The sequence below is a fragment of the Arachis ipaensis genome, chromosome B8 (genome assembly GCF_059453495.1).
Source record: "Arachis ipaensis isolate K30076 ecotype BB chromosome B8, ASM5945349v1, whole genome shotgun sequence".
Taxonomy (NCBI): domain Eukaryota; kingdom Viridiplantae; phylum Streptophyta; class Magnoliopsida; order Fabales; family Fabaceae; genus Arachis; species Arachis ipaensis.
The window spans coordinates 534170-549667 of NC_142443.1; the positions used below are offsets into that span (position 1 = coordinate 534170).

A 15498-nucleotide genomic window follows, 5' to 3' on the forward strand; every position below is an offset into this window, starting at 1 on the left:
ATTGTAGCTGAAGATTTGAAGTTTATCTTAAAAGTCAGACTAAATGGGAAAGGAGATTTCGGAAGTCCAGAGAAGTAGGGCGACCCAGAGATGGAGGAAGCACGATGGAGAAGAACAAGGATATTCAAGAACGTGCCAAATGCATACTTGAAAGCAGGAAAAGATCCTTGCATACTTCTTCTTCCTCCAAATGCATACTGTTTCTACTGTTAGTTATTTATTTCAAAATGGGATTAATACTATTGGGCTTCAGGTTTCAATACTTTGTGTTCTTTTCTTTTGCTGACTTTTTCAAGTATTCAATTTTTTTTTTTTTTTGCAGTTTAGGGTTTCAGACATATTCAAATGAGTTGCAACTTAAAGTGTTCTCGGTAATGGTTCTATAATTCACGGGTAAGCATAGGATTCTTGCATAACTCAAGCGCCTCGATCATGACATCAAATTCCTTCCGGTTCTTTCTTTCTTTCTTATAATTTTGATTTGCTTACTAATAAAGTGAAATCTAATTTTGTTGCAAGCAAACTTCTTTGCAAATTCTGAATTGTCTGTTATCCGTCAGAATTTTTTGCCAAGTTTATTGCTATCCATTTTTTTTTAATTCATTTCCTGTGTTTTCTTAAACTATGCAGGAAAAATTGAAAGAGCTTGAGAAAGCAGATAATGTGTAAGTCATTTTATTAATATCTCTGCCTCTCTTTTTTTTTTTTGTTCTTGACCATTTTCCTTATCTACCCTTAGGAGGAACAAGGTGTAGAACATCTCTTCAAACACTTGCAGGATTTTCCAGACAATCCGTCACAGTATATTTTGATATTGTGTGCATTCTTTTTTTATTTCCTATCATACCTATTATTCATTTATTTGTTTCCAGTCATTCATGTTTGATAAAGATATGTTTCCAATGAAAATTGTGAATCAAATAGGTATCTATTTAGAATCACCCCTATAGTGTTTTGACAAACCCAATTTAATTTTTAATTGGTTTGGCTGAGCTAATTACTGCTTCACATACTTGAATTTCATATGCTTTATATTGCTCTATAATACATTCCATTATCACATATAAAAAGTTCTCATCGTTTCATCAAGTTTATTTATTTATTTATTTATTTAAATTCTATTATTTGGTGACTTTGTTTTAACTAATATTGTGCATGCTCTGTTTTCAGGTCCTTTATTTATTTAATTAATTTTGTTCATTGCAAGAGATCTGTTAACTCTTTCAAACCTCTATATTTAGGAGGATAGATGGGAACATGGTAACTAACTTCATCCATTCTAATAAATTTCTTTCATCAAATCTATAATTATCCTTTATTTATATATTTGGTTATTTATTTGTGTTTTGGCTTCTAAAGGTTCAAGTTGGAGGATAACCATTATACAAAATTGACAGTAAATTTGGTGAAGGTGAGCATCTATTGCAGCCTCTGGGTTTTCAAAGTTATTTGAAACTTTTGGTTTGAGATTAATTTTGGTTTTAGTTGACTTCTACTTTTTATTTCTCAAATGGCACTAAAATTTGGGATAAGATCAGCAAAGGCAAAACATATCTTGATTTGGCAATAACTTTGGGCACTATAACTATAGCCCTTGTGAGTGGCAAATTCATTATATATTCCTTTAATATCTTGATTGTAAATATCCTTCATTACACATTTCTATATTGACGAGTATATTGAGGTAGAGAATACTAGCAGAGATAGAGACAATTGACAAAAAAAATGTCAATAAAATTTGTTGTCATGTTTGTGTATTACAATTTTCTTTAAGATAGGTATCTTTTTAAAATGGGATTTTATCCAAAATAATTGTATATTCAAAAATATTAGAAAATACTAATTTTTTTTATCTTACAATAAATTACATAACAGAAAATGAGAAAATGAGTGAAAATAGAGAATAAAAATGCCAGATAAAAAGAGATAATACTGATAATTTTTTTATCAATGATCTAATTCATTTAAATTAAGAAAAAGCAACAGTAAATATGAAAGAATAATTTGTAACTGATGATGTTATTGCAACAATTGATGAACTCAAAGAACTTGAAATGCTACAATATGGTTACTATTTTGTTTCATTGTTTATTTTTCATTAGTTGAAGTTCAGATGATGGCATTGATTGTTTTTAACCTTTTCTTCCTATTAGGTGCATCTTTGATTGGTTCATTTGTGAATTCAAAAATTCTTGCTGCATTTTCTGTTCCTACTGGGAAGAATTCATGCAATATTTTAAAATACAAGAGTCTGATCCTGAAGTAATTTCAAGACCTTTGCTATTTTTTAGATTTCATTTGATATATACATTTTCTATTTAAGAGGCATAATCTATTGAATTTGCATTTATGCATCATTAGGTAAGTACTTTAATTATTCTGTCTCTTTGATAGTGTGATTGCTTGAATTGGTGGCATGTTTTTTGGCTATGATACCCAAGTATTTATTTAATTTCATTTTGAATTTCATATACACGATTAAAAAAATCATTATTCCTTCTTTAAATTTGTGTTTATTATGCCACATCTGCCTCTAATGATTCTTTTTGTTTCTTATTGTGTGCATCAAAGTTACTGATTTCATCTGATTTCTTACTTATAGTAGTTCATTTGTAAAATTCTAACGTGTGTTGACTGAAGATATGAGAGATATATCAACGCATTTTTTCCCCTTCAATCATACTCAAGTGTAATTAATAACCAAAACTTCTATTTTACAATTCATTCTATTTTAAGCAAGAACTGAGTTGTCACAATATCAAAACAAGAAAATTTTGATACAGCTTTGTCTTTGGTGCATCTATTTTTTTATAATATTTGTTTTATACATAAAAGAGAATTGTAATCTTACTTTAAGTTACTTACATATATCATATGTCTAGACTGATAATAAGGTAAGTGAGGTGATATAGAGTTTAAAATAGTTAAATTATGTTATTCACCTAAGGTCCCGTACCATCCCATCTAAATTGAATATTACTAATTGCTATTGTAACTTATGCAATTTTCAATTCTCATGGCCTCATTCAAGTTTTTTTTTTTTTTTACATTTTTTAACTTAAATATCATTTTGTTTATTTATTGTTGTTTTGATTGGTGTCTAATGACTAATATGTGATTAATGACCAGACTTTGTCAGGTTGAGGCTTAATTGATCACGAACCTCATCTTGCACAACACGTTTGATAAAAATGCTCCCTACACCGTTCATTGTGTTATGGTTTTGAGTTACGGGCTCTGAAAACATTGTTTAAGTGGCTATAGCAAATTACAAATTTCATAACAAAATATTTTTTTGTTAGTTTCATGGTTTAGTTGCTAGATGCAGAGGATGATCCTTAGTTGATAAATCTAATAGCTTCTTAAGATATGCGCTTTTTTTATCTAGAGAACATTGGAGACCAAAAAACAGGCAGATTAAAGTCCACATGATGCTTCCAATGAGCCTTAGGTAAATATTGTAAGTTTGTTCTTTCTTTTTGTTTCTACTTCTTACATTTAATTTTTGTATTTTTAGGAATACACGCTGATGCTCTATTCTTGATGATGACTCGATTATAGAGAAGTTCTCCGCAGCAATTAGTGCATCCATCATTGGTGTAATTAGAATGGAGACATCCCTTGGAAGATATGGCATTAGAGACGTTTTTTGTTTAGTTTGTATATAATTTTATATTCCATGAATTATGTTATTTTGTTTCCAACTTACCAAGTGACTGCAAGAAAGTATGTTAAACAACAATGTTGAAAGAATGGAGTTAATTTTGAGGGTGTTTAGAAGTTTTTAATAAGTTAGAGTTTAATAAAATGTTTGAGAGAATTGAATTAATTATGGAGAGAATTCTTTGATTAGGAACTAAAAGAATATAATTGAAATAGAACATGTAGAGTGTGTTTGAAATAATTATTTTGTCCTTTAACTATTACCACTAACTCTTTAGTGAGGATAATTTTGGTAATATCATAGCTCATGAGAATACAATTGAAAATTAGACCACTTTTTGTGTGATTTGATTTAAACTGAATCATGAAAATTGAATTCTTATTAGAAATCAATTTTACATTACTTTTTAAAAAAGAATTCTAACAATGGAGTGAATTAAAATCACAATATTTCTAAACACATTCTTTATCTTACATTTTTTTAAGTTAAGAATTTCGGAGTGAATTGAAATCACAATGGTATTATTCATATTATCACTGCATCTATAAACAACACTAGAATAGTCTAATATTCTTCATGTCTTCCTTTTTTTTTATTGAAATGATTACAATTTACTTTAAATTTTACAAATACTTTAAAAATAATAAAGATAATCGTTTCTTTTTTACACTAGATAAAATAACCAACAATTTTTTATATTCACGTCATTTAATTGTGTTGCCCGCGTATTTATGAAGAGGGTGTTTAGTTCACTCCGTACTTTGAATTGAAGCATGGGATGTGGCTACTGTAAAAGCAGAGTCTGGAATATATACTGGCACTTTATGATTGATCACAAGGCATTGTTCTCTGAGTTAAAGCTTCAGGTACATTTGGCAGTTCACTAGTTAAATTTGAAGGTTCCTACAAATTGCACTTGGCTCTTTTCCATCTTAGATTGGCAGCTACTTGGTTAATGGTCAGTTGGTCACTCGTGGATGGTGAATATCTCAACACTAGAAAATAAATTTGTGAATATCTCAACACTATAGAAAATAAATTTAAAATTTCTGATTTTTCGTAGAAATGGTAATTTGGCAAGTACATTTGCCAATGGGACGTGTGCCGTGATGTCATGTGCACTATCACTAACAGGTTTATTACATTGAATTCAACTAGTTTAAATCAGGTTTATTACATTGAATTCAACTAGTTTAGGGCATTCGATATTTCAGTAATTTATTCAAGAATCTCTAATCTATATTGCATTAATATTAATAATAATGATAGTGGTTTAAATTAAGACACTTGTTATTAAAAGCCACCAATTGCCACGAAGTAAGACCAAAACTTGATCAAAATATATAGTTATGAAATGAATCTCTCTACATAAACGACAAACCGAACCCAGGAAGAACAGAAACTAGTAAGTGCCTTCATAGTTCAACACTGAAGGGCTTGTCTACTAATGAATCCTATCCATATTCTCTATCTTGCAACAACAAAAAAAATGCAAATCACTAGGAAATACACATCATCATCCCACATGGCCGTAGAACTTCATGCACCCTGCTCATCAATATCTCCATTTTCACCATCTTCAGCAGCTGCAGCAGCCATCAACTCATCGAAATTTGCTGTCTTTCCAAGTACTATTTCAATCTGAAAACATGATTCATCAAATTAAGAACTCAGTCAAATCATAAAGCAGGATGGAAAGCTTGAGGAGGGAACAAGCCTGTTTGGCCAATTGGCCGTACTATAAAATCAACAGGAACTGTGTATTATTGTTATTATTCTTATATGCACTTCTTTTAACTCCTCAATGAACAAACCCACAAGCCAATGGCCAAAGCCAAGCAGGCTCTAAGGCAAACATTCTAGAGTAAAACAAAACTGCATTTGTACCATTACCTTGGCCTTTTGGACAGGTCTACCTCTAGAATCATCCTTTATGTCTACGGTTGATGTCATGATTTCTGCATCAATATTTAATATGCCATCATGAATCAAATTAGATTATTAAACCAACTAGAGTTAGAAAGGGAAGTGGTTAGGGAAGTTCTCCAGGAGGGTGAAACAAGATTGTATCTCACTCTTTTCAACAGCAAGGCCGTTATTTTTCAATATCTCAGCAACAGTAACCACCGTGGCAATAGCTGTGGCAATAAGATAGAAACACATTACAATGGTAGTTAAACCAAAGTTCAAGGAAAGTAGTGACCGGTAAAAAAGAGATGGAACTAAAAACTAGAGAGTAAAGATCAACTATTCAAGGAAACAATATGACTTTTCATATAATAGCATCCAATTAGTTATTCCCTAATGATTCAGCTAAATCAACATGTCATAATTGCAAATGCACATTCCTTAGCAGGGTTGTTATGGCGAATTTTGTGCAGACACTTCCATATTTGATCAAATTAAATAAAGGATTATACTTAAATCCCAAAGTGGAACAGGGCAGTTTCAGGGTAGAGAGCAACCCAATTAGAGTTGGGAAGATCTTCGAAGCTAATATTGATAAGAATAACTAAAAGATTCGGACATTGCCAACAATCCTATGTCACTACGAGCAGCAATATATTTTGTTTAAATAAAATTAAATAAATAAGAAACGGAGGAAAATATTCGTGAAAGAATATGATACCCATCCCGAGTGCTGAGAGCTCGACCTCATTATGCTGTTGCATGTACCTCTGCAGATAATCGATAATAATGAGTCAGAACAGAGAGAGAGAGAGAGAGAGAGAGAGAGAGGAATAAAACGTGTACCTTGGCGAGATTCACGTAGAAGAAGAGAGGCTTCTTTGTGTTCGAAACCTGAATGCGATTCTTCTTGTACGAATCAGAGATGTTGATGTTGTTAACTCCCTCCGTTATCCCTTCCATTTTTACCTTCTATTTCCTTCTCTCTCTCTCTCTCTCTCTCTCTCTCACACACACACACACACAGACAAAGACGATGAATCAAAAAACCCTAACCGGTTGTTTACAGCAGCTCCTGATGTAGACTACAAAGTACAACCACCTCGATGCACCTCAACGTAGAACGAACAAAACTCTCTCTCTCTCTCTCTCAACCCACCTTGGGCCAAGATCATTGGGCCTCAAAATCTCTTATTGTTTTTATTATTGGGCTGCTCCTTTTTTAACAACAATAAACTATCTTACACTATCTTACACTTTTCTTCTAATACAAAAACTCCATGACCAAAAAAGAAGACGGGAAATGGATCTTCTCAATTGTTAAAAAAAATTGAGAATGTAAAGTGTGATTTCTAACCTTTCATTATTCTCTCTCATGTTTATTCTTAATCACACTTATAAAATTAATGGTGTAAGATCACACTTTACTCCCTCAATTATTAAAAAAGAAATTCAGAGGATCCAGATTTGGGAATTACACTCTAGAGTCAACCATATGTACATACATGATTATGATGATGTATAACATTATATTTGTTAGTTTAATTAAGTTTACCATCGTGTTATATTATACCTCTCATCTCTTACTACTTGTGTTTCTGCTTACCTCACCATGTAAAATTTAAAATGAAAAAAGTAATTTGTCGTGTTATTGTATAAATCCACCCGTTTGCCCATAGAATTCCATCTATATATATGTTTTTTCATGTGTTGTCTAACGAAACGGATTTGGCTCATTGTTCGTATAGGACCTTGCTATTATTTTCGGGAAAGTCTAATGGCCAGCAGATTTATTAAAATCTGGCTAGCACTTAGCCAGCAAAAGAAAAATGAGTGATTCTCTACTATTAGATGAAATCTCATACCATTAAATACATTATTGATGTCTAATTAATAGCTACAACTTACAAAATCTGCTGGCCCTAGCACTTCTTAATATTTAAATTAATTTTTTTCTGGACTTTATTGCTTAAATTATTTTTTGCTGATGGATCAGGCATGAAGCATGTGCATTTAACAAAGCTAGGAAATTAAATTAAAGGTGTGCAAGTTTCACTTTCAAGACAAGGCATATCAAGCAAATTAGAATCCATATTTGATTTTCTGTCACTTTTGAAATTCGAAAGCGTCATTAATTAATTAATGGTAGATAGCTTTCTTAGAATCTATATAGGATTCCTTCATGTTCGTCCAAAAGAGAAGCTAGCCAATATAGCTATATGCCTTTTGTTTGTTACAATCTTAAAATATATATTTTCAAAATAACACGATTACAACTAAGATATAATTGGCACGTACAATCATTTCTAACTTTATTATTATATAGTCTATATATATATATATGATATGATGATAAAATTAAACAAAAGCAAATGTGAATGTAAATGTAAATATGTAATGGTCCTTTCTCATCATCGATGACATTAGTATTTTTTATAGCATCCCTATAATAATGCACAATCGTAAAGCAAGTGGGGTTCTGTATGTATTTTAATTTAATTTGTGGATTTATTTGCAACATCTAGCGGTGTAAAATGCATTAAAATGAATCTGAATTCTCAACATTGATGCAGATAAGATCCAACAAATCATTCGTTGTCCCAACTCCTTTGCTATTATTAACTTGCCAGTTGATCCGATCCACTTGAAATTACATGACAATTGACAGGTACTGTTTGACAATAATATATACTTCCACAAAAACATTTCAAAAAAAGAAGAAAAAATTTAAGTGGCACTGCATGAATAATGGAATATATAGTTTTTAGAGTATAGCATATTTTTTTCATCAACCACGCACTACTGAAGATATATATCACATTTATGACTCGTATATTATTCAAGTTGGTGGTGATGTGAAAATGTGAAAATCCATGTATAATAAAACGAAGAATTCGATCTAGTGGATACTCAATAATTGGGCAGGGGGTCATCATATCCGGTGCAAGAAATTAATTATTGAATATGAATATCTTTCGAGTTTCTGGTTCCAATTGAATATCTAGATACAGCCTAAGAGTTTATTGAAATTATTGAAATCATTTTAGTTTTACAAATTTTCCAAAAAGAAGTACAAATTATTTCAAGAGGGCCACATAAAATATCATAGTATAGATTTGAATACACATAAAGGATAATTTTTAAAAGATTTTTTGATGAAGACAAGATGATATAGTGTGTAAGAAACTGTTAATGACGTTAAATTTTAATGTAAAGGTACATTAAATGGAAAACTAGAAGAAAAAGCAAAACTACTAGTGACGTTATTGTCTTTGGAGGGATACGAATCCGCAACGTGGAAATGAGGTGTCATCGAAAAAGAAAAAGAAAAATCCACAGTGGATGTAACTAATGGGATAGGGACACGTGGCACACATGTAGTGCTGCTCTATATATAGGGCCCAGTCCACTAAGACTAATGTGTGTGTTGAAAGAAGAAAAATAATGAAGGAAAGTGTAGAAAACCCTCTGCAATTAAAATCAGTGAACCACATATCCTTGATATGCAGTTCTTTGGAAAAATCTATGAATTTCTACCAGAACCTTCTTGGATTTTTCCCAATCAGGAGGCCAGGATCATTCAAATTTGATGGCGCATGGTATGTATTTACTATTTATTTATTTATTTAAATTATTGTTTACATAAAGAGAAATGAAGGAGATTATTAAAATTTATTGTTTTTTATTATTATTTAGTTATTAATTCAATTTTTTTAGTGTAATTTTTTTAATTTAATCATCAAATAACATATTTTATCTCACACTTTTAAATATTAATAGTTAATTAATTATCAAATACAATAAATTTTAATGGCTCTATAGCGTTTCTCTTTATATCATGCATGTGATAGAATTCAAATGGATCCATGATGACAGGCTATGTGGATATGGGATTGGAATTCACTTGCTGCAAGCAGAGAATCCAGAGAAGGTTGTGAAGAAGAATGAAATTAATCCGAAGGACAATCATATATCATTCCAGTGCGAGAGCATGGGGGCAGTAGAGAAGAAGCTGAAGGAGATGGAGATAGATTACGTGAGGGCAAAGGTTGAAGAAGGTGGCATCCAAGTGGATCAGCTGTTTTTCCATGACCCTGATGCCTTCATGATCGAGATCTGCAACTGTGATAGCCTCCCGGTCATCCCTTTGACCGCCGCTCCCGCCGTCACTTCTTCATCCTGCTCCCTTGTCAACCTTACTAATACCATCATCCCCAACACACACCAACTTGCTCAGTGATTACTATTCTATATGTCTCTACATTACTTTATTTCTCATCGATGCTTAATTAATTTTGGATCATTACTTTTATCGGAGTATTATTATTAGTAACAAATCATAAGCAGGGTTAGGTGAAGCTAATTTCCTTCATGGCAAACTAATCATTAATTAATGCGCCTAACTCACTCAGATGATTGATAAAAAATTCTTAATTCAAAAGAATAGGGATACATATCGTACAATGTTACATTACTATTAGGTATAATAATCAAGCTGACTCGTACATGTATGGCAGTTTTGTCTCAAATAATTTGTTAACAAATTTATGAAACTCCCCTCCTTGATTTGTTGGGGCTATATATATGGTAAATTTATTACAACTACGATCAACTGATGTCTGATAGAGCTCAACTGATGTCTGATGAAGCTCATATAATATAAAACTTTGGTTTCAAATGTATGGATATATATAAATAGTGATGAGTCTGATGACTGCTCTATATATATATAAGTTTGACTAAGAGCATGCTTGGGAAGTAGAAGCTATTTTTTTTTTTAAATTATGAAAAGTCACGGTACGCGTTTAGTACTATTTTAATAAAAATTTTTAATTTTTTGAAGAGTTAATTCACAATTTTTTGAAAAAGTAGAAATACAGTACGCGTTTAGTACTATTTTAATAAAAATTTTTAATTTTTTGAAGAGTTAATTCACAATTTTTTAAAAAAGTAGAAATATATAATTTTTTCTTTTCGATAAGTCATTCTCACGTCCGTAAAATAAAATTGACTTTAAAATAAAAAAAAATCTACTACATTGACCTTCCACCATCATTTTTATGCAATGTTTCATCTGCAGTGGAAACTCAGGTAAAGTCGACTTCACGTGAAGTTGATATCTGAGAGCCATTGGATGAAAATTTAGTCAAATGAGTCAAATAATGTAACGGCTCTCACGTGAAGTCGACTTCACCTGAGTTTTCACCTTCATCTGCTATTGACCATCTACCATCATTTTAAAACAATGTTCCATCTGAACCACCTCTTGTATATATTCCTTCTAGTTTTTTTTTTAATCATTTTATCACTCTATTTTTATTATTAAATTTGTATTTAACATTGTATGTGGTATAAAATCTCAATTTTAATTTTATTTTTTTCACGTGTGATTTTATTTTTATATAGCTTGCTATTATTTTTATAGTTAGTTATAGCAAGTTATTGACCCCAATAAAAGAGGAAGGAGTTCTAATAGGAGTAAAAAATAAATAAAAAACAGCAACAAAATATACATTGACACACATCTTATATTTGTTTTTTATTTTTACCTACCATATCATACACAATAAAACAGCAAACACTAACTACACAATAATTCTTTTGGCATTGTTATCAAAATTATTGAGAATGACTATTCACCAGATACAAGAATACAATTATGAGTGAAGATGAAGTAGAAGAATCAATTGGTAATGATATTACATAGGAAGAATCAATTGCCTACAAAATAAAACTAATAAGAGAGCAAATAAAAAATCAGTTGTCTAAACGATCTTAATGATTAGGTTATATAAAATTGTGTAAAAAAATAATATTTTTTAAGTTATTTATTCAGACGCTACAACTTTAAAATAAGTACTTTTATAACTAAAAATTCAAATACAAAATAACTTATTTATAAACTGCTCTTAATAAAAGTCCTTATTCTTTAAACTTTTTTTTAAAAGAACTTATTTAAGTTATTTATCCAAACTAGACTAGCACCTTCAATAAACAAATATTTCTTGCACACCTCAAAGTTAAAGTAATATCCCATGAATTTAGTAATTAAGAGGGATTGCACATACTTAATTTACTACAGGTTGATTGGAAAAATTTTGCATTAACATAGTATATATGTATGATTTGATTGTTTATGTATTCAATATTCGATACTATATAACGGCCAATATGATAAACAAAAATAACTTAGATTAATAAAGTTTGAAATTTGGAGGTACAAAAACCAAAAATTGCTTCCATTTGGTGGCCTCGTCATTTAGTGGGCTTTACTCGAAAATGTCGTATCGACAGTGCACAACTCCAATAAATGATCAGCCTAAATCCATCATCAGTTGTTTCAACTTTCTTTCATGACCAAAAACTCATAAAAAAAACTGATTCTCTTTGACAAAAAAAAGCCGTCCTTTTTTTAGGACTCAGCTTTCATTTTTTTAAAAAATGATATAAAGAAATCATCTGTATAATCATATATTTGTAAAATTACTTTCTTATAGAATTGATTATATAATAATTAATTTGTGTTTAAACATTCCAATTCAAAGTGATTTTAAGACATTTATTTTATTTAAATTGTATGTAAATGTTATTTTTTTATATAAAATTATGAAATAATGGATATATAATGGTGTTGTAGCATGGGTTTACTATTATGCCAATATGTTTAGTGACGGAACTTGAAACAAAATTTTAAGAGGACCAAAAATTTAATAATAATATTTATATTAAAATAAAATTTATAAATATAATTATTTTTTAAGTTTGTTACTAATAAGATAATAAATAAATAATTCTACAGATAAAAAATATAAAATAGTTTATAATGGTACTCGAGTCTTTAATGACTTGAATCTTAACTAAATTTTTCAGTAATTTATAATATTTATTGAATTATTTTATCACTTTATTTAAATACAATAATATCAATATTTATTGAATATTCTAATATTTTTTTATCATATAGAAAATTAAATTAAATAAACAGTAAAATATAAAATAATATTAAATTAAATAAATAAAAAATATCTAATTTTTTATATTTAAACTCAAAGGTAGAGAAAGTGTTACTTGTTGAATAGAAAATTGCAAAATCCGAATAGAAAAGCTGCTAGTAATAAAATATTTGAGTCAACTAAACTATTTTTTATTTTTTTTGAAGAAGTACTACTAATTTTTTTATGGTGGAAACTCAGGTGCAGTTGACTTCATGTGAAGTTGATATGTGAGAGTCGTTAGATGGTTTGACTAATTTGACTAAATTTTCATCTAATAACTCTTAACTATCAACTTCAGGTGAAGTCAACTGCACCTGAGTTTCCACCCTTTTTTATAAAAAATTTGGACGACCCTCCATTATCTAGACTAAATTCCGCTCGTGAATGCACTTATTGGTAACATATTAGGTCTTATTTTAAATCTAAAGTATCCTTCATAAATCGTAAAGTTTTTTTTTTTTTCTGAATATGGATATTTTATTCTACCAATGAACATAAAAGAGGCAAAATGTTATCTAAGAAAAGAACCTAACACAAGCAATTAACTAAGATTTATATGTTGCATTCTGGAAACAAAATGACTATCCATTCTACCAAGATTTATGTATCTCTGCCATAATGAAAAGTCTAATGCTTTAGAAAACCATTACGAAGTACTTTGTTTGATGATTGAATCCTTGTATATGATTAGATAAGAGATTAGATAGATAGCATTTGGGTGATTGAATCCTTGTATCACAGAAAAAGCAAGGTATATTTATATATATAAACTACTCTTCATTAATGATAAGCCAAATAAATGAATGATACACATCAGTCAAGGCTTCAATTCATTCATCATCATCATCATCATGCTCCATTTTGGCAGCAGGGGAATAAACCATGCTTGCTTGTGCACTAATTAAAGAGCAAATAAAGAAACAACAAATGTACAAATATATATTCATGATACATCCATACATATGCATGCATACACAACCTTATATATGTAATTAATGATGATATATAATTATATTGCATTAATCAAAGTCCCCTTGCAAGCATTTGTTCATAGTTCTCAATGGATTGGAGCCTCTGAATAAGGAGCTGCTGCCTGAAGTTCTTGATGAAGGCATCAGCGCTGGCATTTATATCTTCAGTGTTCTTCCTCTCTAGCTTCTTTTCCCCGCTCTCTTTCTTCTCCGATGATGCTGTCTTTGTCCCTTCCTTTCTTTTCTCATCTGAAAAAGCTTGCTGCTTGTCCCTTGATGAAGTTGAAGTTGAAGGTTCAACATAGTTATTCCTTCTCATTGTTGCTTCTCTAATTGAAAAATCTCAAAGCCCTCTGTGTAGTGGTTATGTGATGCTTCACCACATTTTCCTTCCTTATATAGGTCAAGCTATGTAGCATTATATATAGTTTATAAATTAAAGTTAAAAGATGGTAACAAGCAAAAAAGTGCTTAGAATATCTACCCGGTCGGTTATGCTAAGCTTAGTAAATAAAACAAGAGAAAAGGACTAGGTCACTGAGCTTTTGCTCCGCAGATTTTCGTTCCTAACCATTGAAAAATATGTTTAACTCCCTGACCTTCACAAAATTTGGACAGATTAGTCCTTGATAGAGATATTTGGACGGATCAGTCCCTGACGAAGTCATTTAGACGAAGGGATTAATCCGTCAAAGTTTTGTGAAGGTCAGTGACTTAAAAGTATTTTTTTAATGGTCAAGGACAAAAATGTCCGCAGGACAAAAGGTTAGGGACCTATTTGTCCTTTTTTCATAAAACAATTTATCTGTTGTATGAAGAAAGCATTATTAAATAGAAAAGTCTAGAGAGACAGCAACTTTTGTATTTTTTGGTCAGCACTTAAACCATCAAACAAAAGTAAGTAATTTTCTACAATTAGATGTAATCTTACATCATTAAAAACACTATTAATAACGAATTAATGGTTATAAAACACCAAAATTGCTGGCCATAGCATTCCTCTTATTAAATACATATCATTAAATTCAACCTTATTAAATAACATATATAGTCACTTATCATGACTCTTATTTTCCAATGAGAAAATTAAAAGTCAAAGCGGTAAGGGTGTGCCGCCTTTATTGAAGTTCGAAGTATGAGGGTTGTGGCATATAGTCCCACACGGTTGTGCCAAATGTGAAGCAGACCATTCAATTTGATCTTACGGCTTAAGACATGGATTAGTGCCTGTTAAGCCTTCGGAAGCGCCATGGTTGGCGAGACAAGTAACGATAATAATGGTACGTTAATTCAACTCTTAGTGCTAATTGGGAAAGCTCATTACCTGGCACACCCACCTTACCCGCCTGCCTAAACCATAAATTATTGGACTCTCTAGATAGGTTCATTGCATGCACCAAGCTTACCAATTATTAAGCATATTATAATAATGTAATGATGCCCATGCGTGGCTTTAATTCAGAGGCATGGGCACCTCATAATCCTACATCCACATGGGCTTCTTAATTTATACATTACTCATAAATGAGATACATATAAAAATAAAAATTACGGCTTCAGAATCGATGGTATATAATTGAATGGCTCTTGGGAATGGGCTCAGTTTCGTGAAAGTGACTTGGATTCTATCCAAAGAAACGCAAGATAGAGATCCGATTCCTTATCCATATCCACATATTCATTTCGTTATGTTATGGAATCCCTCCTGAGTTAACAAGGACATGCTTCTTCAGGATTTCAATCTCAAAACAAGCATATATTTTTCCTTTTCCGGAAGCAAACTTCACTCAACTCAAATGTAGACAAAGCCATCATACCATATCATCATCTACTCATAACCCTGTCCACCCCAAAAAACATAATTCTGGCACCTCATAATCAAAGGAATCAGTAAATTTAGTTGCTTTGTTCATATCATTATTGAGGGAAGATCTATTTGATATATTAGTTATTTTTTTTT

General features: G+C 30.8%; 2 protein-coding genes and 1 long non-coding RNA gene across 3 annotated transcripts; 2 read left to right on the forward strand and 1 right to left on the reverse strand.

Annotated features, from left to right (window-relative positions):
- Positions 1-1170: 1170 nt before the first annotated feature.
- On the forward strand, positions 1171-3717 carry LOC148546959 (uncharacterized). The gene is made up of 4 exons (XR_015896943.1): positions 1171-1260; positions 1360-1411; positions 3389-3451; positions 3518-3717. It is a non-coding gene; the product is annotated as an uncharacterized LOC148546959 (long non-coding RNA).
- A 1265-nt stretch (positions 3718-4982) lies between these two features.
- LOC107619326 (uncharacterized protein At2g34160) lies at positions 4983-6690 on the reverse strand. Its single transcript, XM_016321581.3, has 5 exons — positions 6419-6690; positions 6294-6342; positions 5740-5802; positions 5558-5622; positions 4983-5305 (listed from the first exon to the last, which is right to left on the reverse strand). The coding sequence occupies exons 1-5, from the start codon at positions 6533-6535 to the stop codon at positions 5204-5206; spliced, it is 396 nt and encodes a 131-aa protein (XP_016177067.1). The 5' UTR covers positions 6536-6690; the 3' UTR covers positions 4983-5203.
- Positions 6691-8998: 2308 nt separating this feature from the next.
- LOC107616684 (glyoxylase I 4) lies at positions 8999-9884 on the forward strand. The gene is made up of 2 exons (XM_016318630.3): positions 8999-9171; positions 9449-9884. The coding sequence occupies exons 1-2, from the start codon at positions 9017-9019 to the stop codon at positions 9810-9812; spliced, it is 519 nt and encodes a 172-aa protein (XP_016174116.1). The 5' UTR covers positions 8999-9016; the 3' UTR covers positions 9813-9884.
- The last annotated feature ends 5614 nt before the right edge of the window (positions 9885-15498 follow it).